Here is an 18174-nt window from a genome sequence, read left to right as displayed (position 1 = left end):
GACAAAGGACTCAGACTTCAACCATTAAGAATGAATCAGACGATCATGAGGGAATGAAAAAAAGAGTTTTATTGGTCCAAATCTGAGCTAAGATCACAGATTTCATATTTTCACTGCAATAACTTAACAGAGCATGGCAAAAAATTTACTCACAAATGTCATTTTAGCACAAAATCTACATCTCAACTAAATAAAACCCACTACAATCTTATTTTTAATCCTCCATGAGATGCTTTAAACTCTTCCTGCACTTCATTCACCCACAGCTTCACTCTTCATCATCACACAAATTATTTTTCCAGCGTACAACAGGCACTGGCACAGACGGAGCTCTCTGTGATAAGATAAGCTGAAGACATAACAACAACAGAACGGAGGTAAGAAATACCCTTTTCACCTTTAACTTACATGTTACACTAAAAGGTACTCATAGCAATGTGATGAAGACCGGTCCCCCCCCCCCAAAAAAAAGTAAATAAAAGTAAGTAAGAACCACAATCTGTGCAAAAAAATGTGAACGTGAAGAGCTGCCAGCCACCATGTGTGTTTGTTTACCTACAGAAAGTGACTGAAAGTATGTCAACAATGAAGTCTGCAGATAAAAGTGCTTTGTTTACATTGAGTGCGTACCCACATTTCAGAACTGAATATCAATATCTCTTGAGAACTCTTGGATTAAGGCTTTCCAACATCATTTGTTTGCAGTGAGTACCTTTAAGATTGTCTTACATAAAGCAGCTTTATCACACAAGCATACTTACATGATATTTCTCTGAATTTGTAACTTTTTTTCCTGACAAATATTAACTTTATTTGTACAGCTTGGGTTGGATCTGGAAAAAAAACAAACAAACTGATAACTTGTCTTTAAATTCCACAAAATCTGTTGAATTAGATCAAATCACGCAGTAAGCAACTCAAACACCTTGTCAGTATATCATTAATTCAGGTAACTTTTCAGTTCATTAATAGTTTTTTTTTTACCTACTTATCTTTAATAATCCTTTATTGTTTTAATGGTTGCAAACTGCTTCACTGTTTTTTTAACACTGTTAAGTTTTCTTTAACAATGTTGGCTGTTTTACCCTTTTTAAAAATCACTCAGAAACAATTTTACACTCAGCTTAACCCCAGTTTGAACAGGAATTATGATCTGTGCTGAATCCTGATGTTAAATAGTCTGAATTTCTTTAAGGATTCATGAGAATTCATCGGCAAGTTCTTCAAAAAAATGGTGCCAAATAAATAAACTGAAATCCTTTAGGTTTCTAGTTTAACGGGGTTTGCAGTTTTAACAAATTTAAATATTGTTTGAAGTAAACGATGCTTGACATTCCTCAATTTGAGCTCCTAACTTGCACTGATGAGCATCCGTGATCCGAGAATCCAAATCCACTCAGGAATACACCTCATCAGACCATACTGTGAAGAAGAAAATATCCGTTTTATGCTTCAGGTTTTGTTTCCATAAAAGGGATAAAGCAAAGCAGCTATAAAAAACAAAAACTTGTTATGGACTAAATGCAAACAGATGACTTTGTTCCAACCTGCAGAGTGTGAGGCCAGTAGCCGGTGGTTCTGTTCGAGACACCCAGAGTGGAGATGGCGTGGCGAGCATAAACCTCTGGCCTCGGAACAAACCAACCTTCTCTCGATGATGATGATGATGGTTGTCGCCTGCTTGAAGCTATCTGAAATGACATATGACTCCAGTTATCTAATAACAGGTTTAATTTCCTGATTAAAGTCAGTTTTATTTATGGGATTAACTAATAACATACAAGAGGAATGTAAAGGACAAAAAAACAGCTAAATTATTCTGGTAGTTTTAATAATTCATGTTATGTAAACACAGCAACAATTCTTCAAATCTATGAGTAAAAGTGTCAAAACTAAAATCTGCAGCTAATTAATCAAAGAAACAAACCTAACAAGGCTTCACCTGGAAACTCTCAGCAGAATCAGAACAGAGGTCATATATTCAGTAAAGTTTAGTTAATTACCTGGAAAGGAATCAGACTTTGAACAAAGATCCCTTTGTTGCTGTATTCAAGGTGGAGAGCTCTCGAGAAATGATCCAAGTATCCCTGGAATGTTGGAATAATTGCATTTATATGAGTATTTGTGAATATTATCACTGGAAAAAATACAAAAAGCAACAAATGATGAAGTTCTGTTTGACTTGTTTGGAAGGAAAAACCTCAAAAGTTCAACTTGAAATGCACTTCGTAAAGTGATTCACTTTGTTTGTTTTGACTAACATTAATGGATCCTTTTTAAATCGACCAGAGAGATCAATGTTCTCCTGCTGTGAAAGTGAATTATAGATGATATGGCTCTTACAGTGAATGCTGAGAGTGCCACTCTTCCATGCAGGGGTCTGCAGCAGGCCCCTGAGGATATATTGACCACAGCGCCCCTGCTGCGCTCCACCATCCCCGGCAGAACCAGTCGGGTCATCAGAGTAGCGGCCGCAATGTTCTTATTCACTTGGTCCAACAGGTCCTGCTCCGGCACTTCAATCAGGCTCTGAGGGGAAGCCAACGCCTCTTCCAAACAGTTCACCAGGAAGCCGACATCTTTGCCCCTCAAAGTGTCTTGGATGGGTTTGCTCGCTGCTCGGCCCAGAGAGATGTCGGCTATGCAGACAAACGTTTCCACCCCGTAGGTGTGAGACAGGGACGCAGCGGTGTCCCTGACGGAGGCGCCGTCCTGAGTTATAAAGATGATATTAATGCCGTGCCTGGCCAGCTCCTCAGCATACGCACTGGCTACAGGCTCCGACGCTCCTGACAGGAAAAAAGAGAAGATTTATCTCAGTTAAATAACAATCAGTGCCAACAGGTACGCTTATTATCGCCAGCTGCAGAAAGGTAAAAAGAGACAAGGTTTTCATTTGTGTTGGTGTGTTCACGTGTCTGTCTGTTAGCGAAATATCTCATGACAAATTTTAATGAAACTTACAGAAAGTAAAGTAATCATGGGATGTACTTTTACAACTCATTAACTTTTGGAGTCAATCTGATTCATGATGGCCACCATAGCCAGCTAAACTTAGAAGACACAAGAAGGACAATTATACGATCAATTTGACAGAAATGGAGCTAATATTTGATGTGGTAGTAGCTGAGAGTCGTCCACAACACGTTCTCTAAGCGTGAGATTGTTTCAAGGTTTGAACAAAACGTCTATAACGCTCAGTATCAGATGATCTCAGTACGTCCTCGGGCCTGGCGTCCACATATGTGGACATCATATTTTGCTCAGCATTCTTTGTTGCCCCAATCAGCACAAATAGCAAAGAGAAATTAAAAATGCACGCCATGCAATAGTTCAGGTCTTAGGAGGTTAAAAGTCTGACGTGAAAGGCAGCGGGCGATATGTCCTGAAATAAGTCATTAAACCCTAAAACAATCTTTGATTCCACTTTTCTGCATGTGAATAATCAATCAACAGGGAACTATGAGCTTAAATCAAAAAGGTTATGGATTTTAAGACAAAGCAATAAATCAGAGGTCATTTTTGTTGTTGTTTACAAACCTTACAGGTGGATTCAGGGTTTTACTTTTTCATTCTGGGAATAAATGTGACAATGCAGTTTACAAAACTACCATTCCTGCTTGTTTTCCTGTTCTTAAAACATCAGCAGGAGCCGTGAGGCAGTTTTGGCTCTCACCATAGATCACAGCCCAGTCCCCGTATTTCTGGGTCAGCTTCCGGCTCGGGATCATCCTCGGTAAGAAATGCACCCTAACCAAGGCGCAGCAGTCACTCAGCAGGATCACTGCCTTCCTGGCCGTGTACACAGCTCCCACCAGAGCCAGGGTCTCAAAGTAAGAGCTGCACGACCGAGAAATTTCTCTGTACAAAAGGTGGAAGCTGTCAACCGCCGCCATGGTGGTGCTCGCCACACTACCCGGGTCTTTTGTTTGCTGTGTAAAAAATCACTCGAAATAGTCTGAAATGTCAATAACAACAATTATAATAACGAACAAATCAAGCGTAAGAATAAGGCGCCTAGTCCTACACAATAAATTACTGATGAAACGAACAGATTTTTGCTATTTTTTTTTGTTACAAAGCGTTCACAAGCGCATCCTGTTCGACACCCGGTAAAGAAACAAAACATTGGGTCACGTGACAACACGCGTCATCAGCGGCGCTGCTTTCAAGGACCTTTGAGAAAACCCGTCAGAATATATTTCGAATGAAGATTAACACATTTTAGAATAATCAGGGTTATTTTTTAGGGAAGTAAATGTAACAAAATCAAAGTAATTTTTCAATATTAGTCTAAATACGTCAAATAAAATTATTAGTTATTCTCATTTTGTATTTACACGTTGTGAAAGTATAATTTCCGACGGTGCTTTGCACTTCCCACAATGCACCGCAGCATCCCAAAGTGGCCGTTTCCATGGAGACACGGTCGTTCGATGGCATTTTGTGTCTGAATGCTACAAGGATAAAAACATTTAGCAGCGCAAAAAAGGGTACATTTGTAGTATTTTCTTACGGTGTCTTTTCTGTTTGGTTTGGCGGTTTGTGCTTTATTTACGCGGCTAACTTAAGCTAAGCTAGCCGCGTTTTAGGCAGCAACATCTTTAGCTGAGCTAAGTAGGGACAAAATTTGAGGCTTCCTTCAGCTTTAAGATTTATTGATTTTTTTTTTAGCTGACATTATAATCAAATATGTCATCCTTTTAGATATTACTTTGCATTGTTTGGCATAAACGGGCATGGGGATCGTTTTAATTACCCCGGGACGCTTGTTTTGTCACACCTGTTGCGGATGAACTGATTAGGGACAAAAATCGCACGACAGAATTAGCACTGGTTTGACCAATTTTGCGCATCTGCTTGGGGAAAATTAACCTATTCCGTGTAAATTTCTGTTTGTAAATCATTTTTAGAACATCGGGACGTTATTATATTAGTACATTTATGCATTTTGAATTGGTGTTTGGTATTATAATTTGTGCTCTCTGGCTTTATTTGGTTCTGTTAAGAATAAATTCGCAGATAAATGTAATATTTCTATAATTTACTGGTGTTCAGAGTGAGATACTCTGTAATTTGTGTTCCTGGTGTAGATGCAGCAAAGCTAACAGGTAGGCCACTACCAGTATTTACCTGGTTTCATACCTGGTATAAACTTGATAAGTACCTGATGACTACCAGGTATGTACCTGGTAAATATACTTATCCAGTATATATCTAAGTACTGTATTGGGTAACTACCATGTATACCTGGTACTTATTTGGTACCTGCCTGGTACCCGATTGAGTACAAGTAGGTTATCAGGTAAATATAGGGTACATGTTTTGGTGCCAAAAGCCTTGACTGTTATTCTGAAAGGTTCTCATGCTTACTTAGATATTTGATTATTTGCCTCCAGTAATTAAAGCGTTCTTTTATTTTATATCTACAAAAAACTGTGTATAAGTTTTCTTCCCCTAAAGCCTAATGTGTCACATCTCCCTCCACTTGTGTAAATGTAAATTATGTAATTCTTTTCCCTGTCTTACATCAACAGAAAAATGTCTCAGCTGTCAGCTGAGGACGAGGTGGAGTTGCAGTCTCTCCTCAAGCAGCTTCTAAAGAGCATCAGTGACAAGATTTCTGGTGCTCCTTCTACTGAATGTGCTGAGGAGCTTCTCCTTCACCTGGAGGAGACGGACAGAAACTTCCATAAGTAAGGCCAGTGATAAGCAGTGTGGGGTTCACTTTAGTGTGAGGCTTTAAGATGTTTTCCTTTTCATATTCGCTGCTCAGTGAGCGTGCAATGGTTACTCCTTTGCTTTCAGTTATGAGTTTGTCAAGTACCTCCGTCAGCATGTGGAGAACTCGATGGGCGCTGTGGTGGACGAGGAGCTAAAGAACCTGTCCAGAGCAGAAGGACAACATGCAGTCGGAGCGGGACACGACACCCTGACCCACGCAGTGACTCGAAGAACCAGAGACTCTGCTGAGTGAGTGCAGCTCAGGATGTTTGTTTTCCTGTCTTATTTAAATTGATCTAAATGTTCAGCTCATTCAGATGACTTTTGGTTTATCTAACTTTTATACTTTTTAAAATATTTCACAATACTTACAAATATTTTTCCTATAGAAATACACTGAGATAGCTTCAGCTCCTTTAAAAATATTTTCTTTAATAACAGCTTCAGCTTATTCATTTTTTTTTAGCTTTTTAGCTATCATTCTTCTGCTTTTAGCTTTTCAGTAGCATTTTGCTGCTTCTAGCTAGCTTTTTGCTAGCCTTTTAATACTTTAAGCTTGTCTTTCATTAGTTTTAGATGCTTGTAGTTAGCCTTTTACAAATTTTAGCTACCCCTGTGATGTTTTTAGCTAGTGTTCTGCTTTTTTTATGTTGAACAAATCAATTTCTTCAGCAGGTTTCACGCTGTATTTATTTATTTTTTGCAGAAAATGCCATTTCTCTAGTTTGCTGTGTTGTTGTTTCAGTTCTCAGGTCGTCTGTTTTTATTTTCTGATATGGTAAACAGGTATCAGCAGATGACGCAGACGTTGAAGAACACCATGATTGTGGTCGTGGAGTCTTTAATCAACAAATTTGAGGAGGACCAGCTGAGGAAGGAGGAGATGCACAGAGAGATGGAATCCAGTCAGTCCAACAGCCAGTTCATTGATAACTGCTCAGACAGCGACTCCTCCTTCAACCAGGTCAGAGATACGGCGCACATCATCCCAAGGCAATAAACGGCTGAATGTTGTGATTTTGTTGCTTTGTAAATATTGATGAATCGTAGTTAAGTTTGTATCTTTTCTCCAAACGCATAGACTGTAAATATTTCTACAGTGTGTGATTCAATCAGATCTGTCTGCAGATTATCAAGAAATAAGTTCTGTTTTAATATTTTGGTTTGTGCTGGACGGTAGTTCATGTTTTTACTTCTCTTTTCATTTCCAGAGTTATGCCTTCATCAGACAAGAGCAGCTGCAAGTTTTGGCAGAAAAACTGGACTCCAACAAGCCCAAAGAGGTAAAAGGAAAAATCTGAACATATCACTAATTTCTTGTTTTTGTTAGTTCACCTGAGAATTTACGATACAGTCTAGAACAGTTGTAAATCAATGAGGTTATGTTTGAGGTCTCACACTGTTGTATATCCATGCTGTCATTAGATAATTAAGAAAATATACGCCTGAAAGAAGACCTTTATGTAATGAAGTTTGATTTGTCTGAGCCCTTCAGTGTAAACTGCCAGTGTTTTAATGAGATCAATAACTATAAAAGTTGCAGCATTAGATGTCAGCGTGATAAACAGTGTGGTTGAGGTCAGCGGTGTAAATCTGTGTTTAGGTACGTTGTGAAGCTCTACGCGCTCTGTGCTGTGCTCCTCCATCGGATGTGCTGAGCTGTGAGAGCTGGAGCGTCCTGCGTAAAAACCTCTGTGTTGCTCTGTCTGACCCCGACCTCAGCGTGAGTCCCGAGGCAGCCTCGTTTATTCAATGTTCTGCTAATGAAGTTTGCATTAAATGTACGTGTGTCAGGTCTGTTTAAACCTTTTAAATATCACCTATATGTTGTTTTTGTGTGTTTATGGTAACATTTCGCTTCCCTTTCACCCCTGTCAGGAGAATGTGATGCAGTTTTTTGCTAAAAGCTTCTCTTCATCTCCACTGAATGTGACACGAGAGATCTACACCAGCTTGGGTAGGTCAATCTAAATGGACCTTTCAGGGTTTAGAGATGCCGTCCAGCACCTTCATATTTGAAACAGACCTCTTTATTTTTAATAAACAAGGCTTTTTACAGTCCTACAGTCACTTGATTATGTGAGGTTATATACTACCTGTCTGGCACTGCCTTTTTGAGGGACCTAAATCATGTAAGCAATTTGCGCTCCAGCTGTAAAATGGATAAATGGTGCCCTTTACTGCAAGCATTCAACTAAAGATGTAAACTGTAAACAGATCCCATTGTTTCTATGTGTTTTTATGTGCTGAAAAGCAACCATAGAGGAGGAAACGGAGGAGAAATATCTGCAGGATTAAAGGACTAAAGCTGCATTGAGCTCTTTCCTATGAATAGGGTATTGACTTATCTGAAAAATATGTTTTAAATTCAAACATATGCTCAAAAACTGATATACAAGCACTGTACGCAGGGTTAGATAAGGTCTTCGTTCCTGGGTGAGTCAGCTGATCTGTTTTATTGGCCATCCTCTGGACCTTTTGAAGCTGATAAGGCCGAGTTTAGGCAGACTACAGTCAGCCACCAAATACTTTTTGTTATTTAGCTGTATTCAGGTTTAAATATGAACTAACTGAACATACCTGGCCTCAATGTCTGAAGGTAGTTGATCACACTAATAAGACATGGCTGGAGATAACTCTTTATGAACTAATCATTTTTTAAAATGTTCACTGATAGATCGCTGATACGGAACCATCGGTGTTTCCAACTGTGTTTACGTGAGTTAGTCCCTCAAAATGGCCACCACCTATGCGAGGGGCAATCTGTAGAAGAGAAGCCCTTTTCTCTCTGAGTTAATTATTGTTTATATTCTCATATGAAGTAGTTTTAGTCTTATTTTCAAATGTTTGGAGATTATTTGCTGCTTCCAGTCTAATACTAAGGAGGTATCCTGTTGAAATTATTTAATATTATTTATGCTAGATGAATTATTTACAGGACACAGACTACTTTTATACTGTTAAGGAGTTGTTAAAGTGATGTGCTCTGTCAGTGTATCTTTACAATGCATTTTTAAAATTAGAATATTACCGTGGATATGTTGTGTATGACTGTTTTGCCATTTTTCTGAGCAGCAAAGAGCGTGGAAACAAGCTTTCTGATTCACAAGCTGAGCTTTCCAAGTGGCTCAGCTGCTGTTAACATCAACAGTCCTGAGATCAGCCAACTTCTCAAACAGGTGCCTCGTCTCCTACCGTGTCTCAGGTGTGTCGCCTTTACAGAAACGTACGTCGTACATTTTATTCACTCTCTTCTTGTCTCATCTCAGGTTCGGTTATTGAATGACTTTCAAAAGGAGGTGACTAATTTCTGGATTCGTCATCCAGAGAAGTGAGTGGTTAATCAGTGAAATCACTGTCAACAGGTTTCTTGTCCCAGTTCTGGTTGTCCAATCTTCACTCACTAATTGATATCCAATTTACCATTTTGCACCCAAACTGTCAAGTTATTTCTGCTGATTCTTTCATGCTTTCTTCTCCGTGCCTTGCTTCAGGTATATGGAAGAAATCATAGAAAGCACCTTCTCCCTGTTGTCCTTCCATCATGAACGTGGCTCAACAGGAGCAGAGAAGATGCTGGAACCAGTCCACTTACTGGCCTTGCTGGATATTAAAGCTACCTGGTTTATTAAATGGATGGTGCGTTTGGCGATGAGTGATCTGATTTTAGATGGAGAATATATTTTAAAGACTGCTGTGTGCTCCTTTCTGTCTCAGCATGGATACTACAGCAGGACTGTGGTTCTCAGGCTCCTCGAGAGGAAATACAAGTCTTTGGTGAGTGGTTCTTTCAGTCAATATGTCTCAGCAGCTCACAAGAGAAACGCATGATAAGAACCCCCAAAGTGTTTTCTTGGAGGCATTCAGAAAAGCTGCCAGAAACTAAAACATTGTGCACGTTCGACAAAATAGAGGAAAACTAAGAAACATATTCTTCCTCACCAACGTAAAAACAAAAATACAAACGCTGTTACTCCTTGAAGTAGATGAAACCTCATTTATGTGTTTTCTGGTGTCGTCTTTGGGCTCAGTGAGACTTTTAATTGTCTCACAAAGTTACCATCTTTTATCAAAACGCTGGAGTTGCAAAACGGATTAGTTTTGGGTTAGATGTCAGCAATGGCTGCTCCTGTTTCACCAACGGGTTCCTCATGATTTTACCAGGGGTTTTTAATGGCTCACATTTGTTAGTGACTTCGATGGATTCATGGATTTTAAAAAAAAAGGTTTATTATCTTTTAAACACAGAACAGATCAGGTTAGGTCATTTGAGCCTGTGGTTAAAATGCAGCTAGCACTGCACTCGAGATAAGGATTTTTCTATTTCAAATATCTACTCTTTGCTGACTTTAAAGAGGACCGTTTGGAATCATCCCAGGAAGTTTATTTTACGGATTAACCAATAAGACTTTAACACAGCAAGCTTGAACTTTTCTCACTCTGCAGCAGAAATCCTCACCGGCCTGCTTTTGATTTAAAGTGTCCTGGACTGTCCACGTTTTGTTTAGTGAGTCTGTTGTTGTGTGTGGGCTGCAGGTTTCAGAAACGGCTAAATGTTTGACTTTATTTCAGATCGTAGCGGCTCTTCAGCAGTGTCTGCATTACAGTGAATCCTGTGAACGTTTCACAGGTGAAACAGCTGATCCTCATTCAGAGGAGCAGAGCAATCCTGGTAAGTTTATAAACTTCATTTCTTCATCAGCTTTATTATCTTTTTGTTTTTAGTTCCTTATTTTAAGCTAACCATCAGCAAATTTGCAGTAATTTTGATTTTAACCAAAAGATTAAATCACTTTAACTGAATCTTTTACGAGCTTAATGAGCACATATAGCTTTATTTTACGCTTGTGCATTTAATTAAGCTTCACCTTCATATGTTCAGTTGCTTTATTACTCACACACACACACACACACACACACACACTTTTCTGCTGTCATCAAAGGAGGCATACACATTTCTGACATCTGAATACCAAATACATGTTTCCAGCGTGAAAAGATGCAGCATAAACCTGCTCTTATAGTTTGCATGTTTTGTTTTTGCACGTCTTATTAAAAATCCTCAGTTTTGCTTTTGAGAAACACTATTTCAGCCCATACTTGTGCAGCATTTGGGTGATTTGTTGAGTTTGGCACTACTTTAGGGCATAAAATGCATACAAAAACAAAACGATTTTCTTTATTTTCTGTGATTTGTGCTGCCAGCTGTGTGTATTCACATCTCAGATTCTTTGTTTCTCAAAGCTCAAAGCAAACCTTCCAGCTTTCTTTTGAGTTATTTAATATGCTTACAATAACTGATCAACCTCCAGCTGAATGCTAATTTTAATGGAAGAATTATAAATACAGTATTAAGTCTGTAAATTCAGTGAATCGGCACAAACGATGACAGGAAATGTCACAACAGTGCGTTCTCTCCTGTAAGCCACCCCGTTTTTTCTTATTTTTTTGGCTTTTTTGCTAATTACTCCAAATTAATATATTAAAAAAAACTAATAAAGGTGGTTGTTTGAATCCTGGGAGTGAAGTGTTGCAAAATACACAAGAGGTGCCACAATTTATGATTTAAATGAAAAAACAAAAAAAATGACTCTTCTTTTTGTTTTGTTTTTTTAATGCAGATGAATAAAAAGGATTCTAAAGATTATTTAATCAGCTCAAGTTATTGTGATCAGTACCATCTCAATCAGTAAATGATGGAAACTTGATTTTGTTACTGGTTTTTGTTGTTTCAGGCTCGGTGCAGAGGAGCGTTTACTCCAGAAAGGAGCTTGAATATTCGTCCTTCGTCCACTCTTTGTGCGTCCTGGGTAAACTCATCATCTACACCAACGGGAGAAAGCTCTTTCCCGTCAAAGTCAGGAAGCACAAAGGTGGGGCTAGGCTCTCGTACTTCCAAACTCTGTTGCGACATGTGAATTAATATATTTTTATTATTTAATTTCAACTGTCTTCTGTGGGTAAAGTAAAAAAAAAAGCTGTGAAGAGCTGAATATCCTGTTTGTTGCTTGCCTGACAGAAATTTTGTCATGTAAGTAAAATGTTTAAGTTAAAGGGCTTCAGAGGTTATTTTATTGCCATGTACTGATTTTTATCTCCTCTTTTTAGTGATTTAAACAAAACTATCTAATCTTTACAACCATAATTTTACTCAGGAATGCTTTACATCAGCACAGATGTGCCCCTCCCTCCACCCGACCTGTGCCGTCGTTTTACTCCTCTCCACCCCATCCTGATTACTAATAAAGTTACATAACACTGTGAGCGGCACGCAGTTTAATCTCACTCATTGTCTTCCATCTTAAACCTTATTCTGAGTGTTTTACCAGCTGATCCGTGGCCTTCAAAGGAGTTCTTGAACTATCAAGTCGCTGCGTTAAAAAGCTCAGAAATGATAGTTTTCTGCTGGAGTTAATGATCAAATCATGTATAAAAATCCACTTTTCCACACCTTGTAATAAGAACCACCCATATGTGTCACGCTGCGTCACATTCTGTTTGGTCTGAAACTTTTGGTTGCCAACAAATATCTTTAATTTGTCTTGCTCCTCAGTTTGTCATTGGAAAGTTAAATATTATTGTTGTCAGGCAAAAGGTTTATCTCCACTCTTCATCATTCTCATATTTTTGCATAAATCTGCTTTTTTTGGCCTTCCTTCACATCTGTCTGTTATTTTATGGGTGGCAAACCAATAAAAAATGTCAAAGATAATGCGAACTTGTGAGCACACATTTTATTTAAATAAAAAGAGAAGTTTTTCTTTTTAAACTTCCTGAAAAGTTGCATTTTTAGAAATCCAAGGTCTCTGCTCGATGCAACGATATATTTTCCAAGAGCTTTTGATTCTTTAAAATGTTTTCAACAAAATAAAAAGCTAATGTTCTTTTAATATTTCAACTATCAATATTTCAATTCTAAATTCTTCTCCTGCATTTAAATTCCTGAGCAGTGAATTCATGAAGATGATTGTTGTTTTCAAGCTTACCGGAGTAACTCACATCATCTTTTTCCTTCTCAGGAGTACGTACTGTTTCAGTGACCCTGTCTAGACCCGATGAGACTCATGAGACTCATTTATCGTGTTTGTGTTTCAGATCCAGTTAGCCTGACGGACCTGATCGTCATCCTGATTAACATCATGTATCGTCACCCCCGGCCACTGCTCAGTGATGCCTCACACACAGGTGGGGCGCGTAAAAACTGCGTCAGTGAAATATGATTGTAAGTCTGGAATCCGTTGCCTCGGGGACATGCTGAGACATAAAAACACTCCTTAGACCATATCTTTTATCTTTTAACCTTGTACTGAGTGAGGTAGTGTTATATTAGCTCAGTGGAAGACTTTATTCCTTTATTGTTCGGTCTTGGATTGCACAGTTGGCAGCTTTTCTGCCAGTGATCAATAATGTTTTCCCCCCTGAGTTTATCACAGGATCACTTCCTTTTGACTGCTGTAGGTAGTCGTGCTGAACGAGTCCCACTTTTTTAAAAATTTAACCTGCTGGCTCATGAAGATTACAAGCTTGAATTTATTTTGAGAGATGTTGTGATATTGCTGAATGCAGGAAGATTCTCTCCAAACTGATATTTGTGGTAAAGACTTTATATCTCCAGCAAAAAGTGGAGTTAAAGTGCAATAATGTGCTTGTTTTTTTAGTAGTTGTTCTTGGTGCATTTATGTTGCCTCAAACTGTTTCTTTCCAATAACTAATACAACTTATTGATCTTAATATTTTAAAATTATTTCTCTTTCAAAATGGTTTAAAACACAGATATTTGTCCTACAAAATCTTAAAGCTGTAGAAAAGATACCAAACATTTTGTCTCATTATCTCCTTCTCACCTCTCAAATCTTCGTCTTGATATTAAATAATATATTCAGTGTTGCTAAATGGATGTTAGATTTATTTCACGACCATCCGTGATGCTCTGTGCAGACTACGGGTTGCATTTTCTTCTTTTTCTAATATTCTAAAAAACAAAGATCTGCTAAGTTTCTATCAGGCGTTCACTCAACATAAAATCTCAAATTCTAACACGAGCAGGATTGTCTGTGGGTTCTCCTTTTTTAAAGTGTGTGACAGATGCATGCAGATAATTTGGTTATATAAAACATTAAATGAAGCAGAACTGCCTGTCTCTGTGCTCAGATTCCCTGTCGCCCAGCTGCTTGGTGATGGAGGTACTGTGGACGTTATGTGAACGGACAGAATGTCTCCTCCAGACTCCAGTCATTGGGACGCTTCTGGCACCTGTTATAGCTCTGCTCGCCGGACAGAAGGTGTGTCTCACACACCTGCACCTTCAGACAGACACGTGTTTTGACACCTGCACAGCTCTCCTCTGACTAAAAACATCCAAGGCAGAAGAAGTATGCTGATTATACTGATAATAATTATTGAAAATCTGACGTAAATCCACCTTTTTTTTATTTCATAAATAATCAAAATGGAGGCGGCTGCTGAGATGAGTGTAATAAAGTGGGCAACAAAGTAATGTCCACAGCCAAAAATGTAACGTTACAAGTTGTGCAGGATGTGATTTTTAAAAACTGGCTGCTCAGAATACGATTGCATTCCTCGCTGGTCGCAAACGCTCAGAATTCAGTGAGACTGCAACGGAAATGTTGCCCATTTTCTTGCAATTTTGCAATGCAAACTCGTCCCCCTCGTTTGCAGCGCAGTGAGAACTTTGGTTCGTTCTTCTTCTTCATTGCGTCAGTTCCCTGATGATTGGAGGCGTTTGTTTACGCGCAACTGTCCTCAGTTTTATTTTGAATGGTTTGTAGTTTCTTGTTTCTGGACCTGTTTTGTATTATTATCTGTAATTTGCAGGCTAAACTGAGAAGCCCTGCTTCCACGCTAACCCTCATCGCTGACGTTCTGGCCCGCATCGCAAACACCGACAGAGGATTAACTCTGTTTCTGTACGAGGAGAATCTTGTTGTCGCCCACAATGAGAGGTGAGAGGAAGAGACGAAGTATGTTTTGTTGAAAATAAATTGATTATTCTTTTGGCATGACAACAAAACTTTAGTGAACCAGATTGAAATTTGCATGAGAAATCCTCCTTTCTGTACAGACAGCAAATAAAAACAATGAATGTTGCTTTTTCAAAGTTAGGAAAATATTTTCTTCAACACACTGAACGGCCTCACCATTAGTTTATTTTTTATATTTTTGTCTCGTCCATCTGGTTCAACTTGTCTTACAACAATATCTTGTTGTAAAAGAGCAATATTCAAACTTTTATACTATTATCCCTTCATGCACATTTTTTTAATATTGTTAATAAAGATGCAAAGAGATCCTTAAAACAAGAAATTTGGACATATAGTTTAACTACGTTGTAACTTTTAGAAATAAAAAAAAGACATTTACATGTACTGAACATAATAATTAACATCTTCTTAACCACAAAAACATGAACTCAGGACTTATAGATTGAGCAGATGAAAATGTTACAGCATGACTGTTTTCTTTGTTTTTGGGATGTTTTGTCCCCTCTCTGCAGGACCTTTGCTGCTCATATCATCGCAGAGTTCACCTTGAAGCTGCTGGATAAAACGCTGCCTTCGCTGAGTGAATCTGATGCGACCGGTGCGTTATGTGGCGCTTTCATCTTCGTCTGTAGGCAGATATACAACACCTGCAAGGGTCTGCAGGTCCTGAGAACATACGGCCTGCACATAGCCTTAGCTTCTGCGTGGAAAAAGGTACCTGCACCTCACCTTTGGCTTCTATAGGCACTACTTATTGCATGAACTCGATGTAATAAATTCTATCCTTCATTAAAAAAACAGTTTGAGTTTAATACGTTGCTGTTTTGATTAAAAGGAGAAACATTTTGTTTGCTTTATGGGATATTTGTTGCTTCGGACCTGCTGCTTTTCTGCTTTAATGGTTTTCAATATTTTAGGACGTAGAAACATCATATATGTTTTATGGAAAGCCTTGCTTGACTAAACCAGCTGCAGAAGCATTAGAAGCACCAGCAGACAGTTTTTGTATCTTCCTCTGTGTTTCCCATGATCTAATTGATGGGTTTCTCTGCCTAATGATCAGATTCAGCACCTACTCGCGTCATGTTTCATTTGCTTGATGAATTCTGAGATCTCTCTCAGTTCACCCACCGCAGCAAGTTCTCGCAAATGGGGGGGAATTAACTAACCATTATAATCCGCTTCATGTAGGTTTTCTGAGTGTGCCTTCCATAACAAAACATTTTAATTAAAAGCCCTAATATTACAGTCGGTGTTGAGGAAAAACAAAACTGTGGGGGCTGACGCTACAAAACCCAAAACTACAGGAAATGTCATCTCTTATCCTGCTGTTACAGAAGGATCATGGAGAAGAATGACATGGTTTCAACTAAATAAACACATAAAGGAGCCCCTTTTAAATCTCCTTCTGTAATTAGATAGTGGTATGAGTGTTCGGGAATCAAACTTTTTCTTATTCTCCAATTTTTAGACGAGTTCGTTAGCAGAAAGGATTCCGACTCCTGTACCTGGAGCCAACACTGCAAAGTCCACGCAAGAAATGCACAACATGTAAGGACACACACAAACACACATGTAATTTAAATACTTTATTGGAGTGCCCAGTTTAAAAGCATGGTAGTGATTCAGTGAGCATTTAAAAACAAAGGCTTTTTTTTTCAGTTATCACTGCATAAAGAGTTTTTGATAAAGTTTACAGCTTTTTATAACAGACTTTCCTCTTATCTAACAACATTTTATTTGAATGCGCCAAAGGAGCAGCTGAGAACTACACACTGAAACAGTTGTGTCCAATCCTGGTGCTGGAGGGCCTCAATCCTGCAGGTTTCAGGTTGACTTACCTGAGCTGAATGACTGAGTGAGGAGCTGAGGAGCTGCTGAAGAGCAGAGAAGCAAATAAAACCTGCAGGATGGTGGCCCTCCAGGACCAGGATTGAACATTACTGCATTAAAATGTGAACTTATGCAACTGAGAACTCCCGAACAGCTACTATACACAACAGTAAAATATTTACTAATGATAGTTTTGTATTTATGGCAACCATTAGAACCATAATTCACGTCAACACGTAGAAGCCGATACATCTATCTGTGGTAATAAAGCTGCATGATCAATAATTGACAAGAGATCATAAAATCCAGTCTCACCTGATTAGCTTTGATTCTGTTAATTATAAATCTTCCCCATAACCTAACAGTGTAGCACACTTAATTGATCAATACGTATAATTATTTGTTTTTACTGGAAAACAGTATATTAAAGGATGTCCTCCTGTTTGCTGTTTATTTAAATAAACTTGACATGAGTGTCTTTTAGTGCAAAAAACGATCTACCCTCACTTCTAAAATTTGATTCTTTTCTTTTTTTATTGAACTTTAGAAACAAAAACATAAACTTTGTGCTCTTTCTGTAATATTATGATGCAGCTGTGCAAGAATGTAGAAGTACAAATCTTTCTACAAAAAGATAAGAAAAAGCAAAACACTAACACAAGAAAAAGAATATTCAAAGACAAATAATAAGAAAATTGCATTATGTAAACCTATGAGTCCATCTGCTACGTAATCATTTCTGTGTGATTTGATTTATATTAGAACTCAGATATGATATGGATCGTTTCCAGATTTTATTGACATGGTTGAGTTTACTTTTCAAAGCATATCTTAATAAATAAAGCATCTTATTTGGATCCTCAAGTCATCTACAGATGTAAGGGACAGTTGTGGTCTTCCCTAACATGAGGGTTGTTATTCTGTTTTGCTGTTTTAAGGCCATAAGCAAGTCAATATTGTTGTGACTTCTTTGTTTAGAAATAACTGCTACACAAAGGATAATAAGTGCAGGTTAAAGTTTAATAAAGGTATTCATAATCTCAGACATATTACAGACGTCAAACCAAAAATGTTTCAGATTCGGACATGAAACTTAAAGATGTAGAAGTTTTTCTGTTTGTCCTGGGCTTCTGTTTCTGATTTTGGACCCAGGCTCGTCTGGGAGGAGACTCTGTTGGACAGTCTGCTGAACTTTGCTGCGACTCCTAAAGGCCTGCTGCTGCTTCAGCAGACCGGAGCCATAAACGAATGCATCTCCTACATGTTCTCTCGCTTCACCAGAAAACTGCAGGTAATGACACAGATGTGGGTAATTTTACTCTGCTCCTCATCTCTCTGCTGTATGGTTTCTCTGGCATCTCCAGAATGTCTTGTGACTTTTTCAGCCCAGTTGCTTGAGTTTTGAATGTAAAGAAACTCGTGCAGCAACTCTTCTTTCAAAAATAGTCTGAAAGTCATTGTGGGCGTCTCCAACACGTCACTACAGCTGTGGACTAGAGCTCTCCTCTGACAGTGTCCAGGTGTCAGAACCACGCTGATTATTTTGAATAATTATTGAAAAACTGGCCCAAATCTACCAGTCTTCATTTTAAAAGTCTACTTCAGCGGATTAAAT

General features: G+C 38.5%; 2 protein-coding genes across 6 annotated transcripts in view; one reads left to right on the top strand and one right to left on the bottom strand.

The window, feature by feature from the left end:
• Positions 1 to 46: 46 nt before the first annotated feature.
• Positions 47 to 4120, bottom strand: hsdl1 (hydroxysteroid dehydrogenase like 1). 2 transcript variants are annotated; one of them, XM_017431384.3, is made up of 5 exons: positions 3677 to 4120; positions 2344 to 2789; positions 2004 to 2087; positions 1548 to 1691; positions 47 to 1422 (listed from the first exon to the last, which is right to left on the bottom strand). In XM_017431384.3, the coding sequence occupies exons 1-5, from the start codon at positions 3894 to 3896 to the stop codon at positions 1351 to 1353; spliced, it is 966 nt and encodes a 321-aa protein (XP_017286873.1). In that variant the 5' UTR covers positions 3897 to 4120; the 3' UTR covers positions 47 to 1350. The 2 variants fall into 2 exon arrangements, with proteins under 2 accessions (XP_017286873.1, XP_017286874.1); XM_017431385.3 differs by having other exon boundaries at positions 1548 to 1687.
• Positions 4121 to 4399: 279 nt separating this feature from the next.
• tbc1d32 (TBC1 domain family, member 32) overlaps positions 4400 to 18174 on the top strand; it is a 70059-nt gene continuing 56284 nt past the window's right edge. Inside the window, exons 1-19 of one of the 4 annotated variants that reach the window (XM_017431415.3) lie at positions 4400 to 4493; positions 5538 to 5696; positions 5809 to 5973; positions 6511 to 6688; positions 6936 to 7007; positions 7328 to 7447; positions 7603 to 7681; positions 8800 to 8903; positions 8994 to 9055; positions 9219 to 9363; positions 9442 to 9501; positions 10297 to 10396; positions 11460 to 11597; positions 12820 to 12909; positions 13876 to 14006; positions 14560 to 14687; positions 15239 to 15440; positions 16198 to 16277; positions 17712 to 17850. In XM_017431415.3, the coding sequence (XP_017286904.1) occupies positions 5542 to 5696; positions 5809 to 5973; positions 6511 to 6688; positions 6936 to 7007; positions 7328 to 7447; positions 7603 to 7681; positions 8800 to 8903; positions 8994 to 9055; positions 9219 to 9363; positions 9442 to 9501; positions 10297 to 10396; positions 11460 to 11597; positions 12820 to 12909; positions 13876 to 14006; positions 14560 to 14687; positions 15239 to 15440; positions 16198 to 16277; positions 17712 to 17850 (2148 nt within the window). In that variant the 5' untranslated portion in view covers positions 4400 to 4493; positions 5538 to 5541. Of the gene's footprint in view, positions 4494 to 4674; positions 4885 to 4907; positions 5112 to 5537; positions 5697 to 5808; positions 5974 to 6510; positions 6689 to 6935; positions 7008 to 7327; positions 7506 to 7602; positions 7682 to 8799; positions 8904 to 8993; positions 9056 to 9218; positions 9364 to 9441; positions 9502 to 10296; positions 10397 to 11459; positions 11598 to 12819; positions 12910 to 13875; positions 14007 to 14559; positions 14688 to 15238; positions 15441 to 16197; positions 16278 to 17711; positions 17851 to 18174 lie in introns of those variants that run through there. The other 3 variants (XM_025009409.2, XM_025009408.2, XM_037981686.1) reach the window with 3 other exon arrangements.

The sequence above is a fragment of the Kryptolebias marmoratus genome, linkage group LG19 (assembly GCF_001649575.2).
Source record: "Kryptolebias marmoratus isolate JLee-2015 linkage group LG19, ASM164957v2, whole genome shotgun sequence".
NCBI lineage: Eukaryota > Metazoa > Chordata > Actinopteri > Cyprinodontiformes > Rivulidae > Kryptolebias > Kryptolebias marmoratus.
The sequence above is the reverse complement of the archived record's forward strand: the minus strand, read 5'-3'. Positions and strand labels throughout refer to the sequence as shown.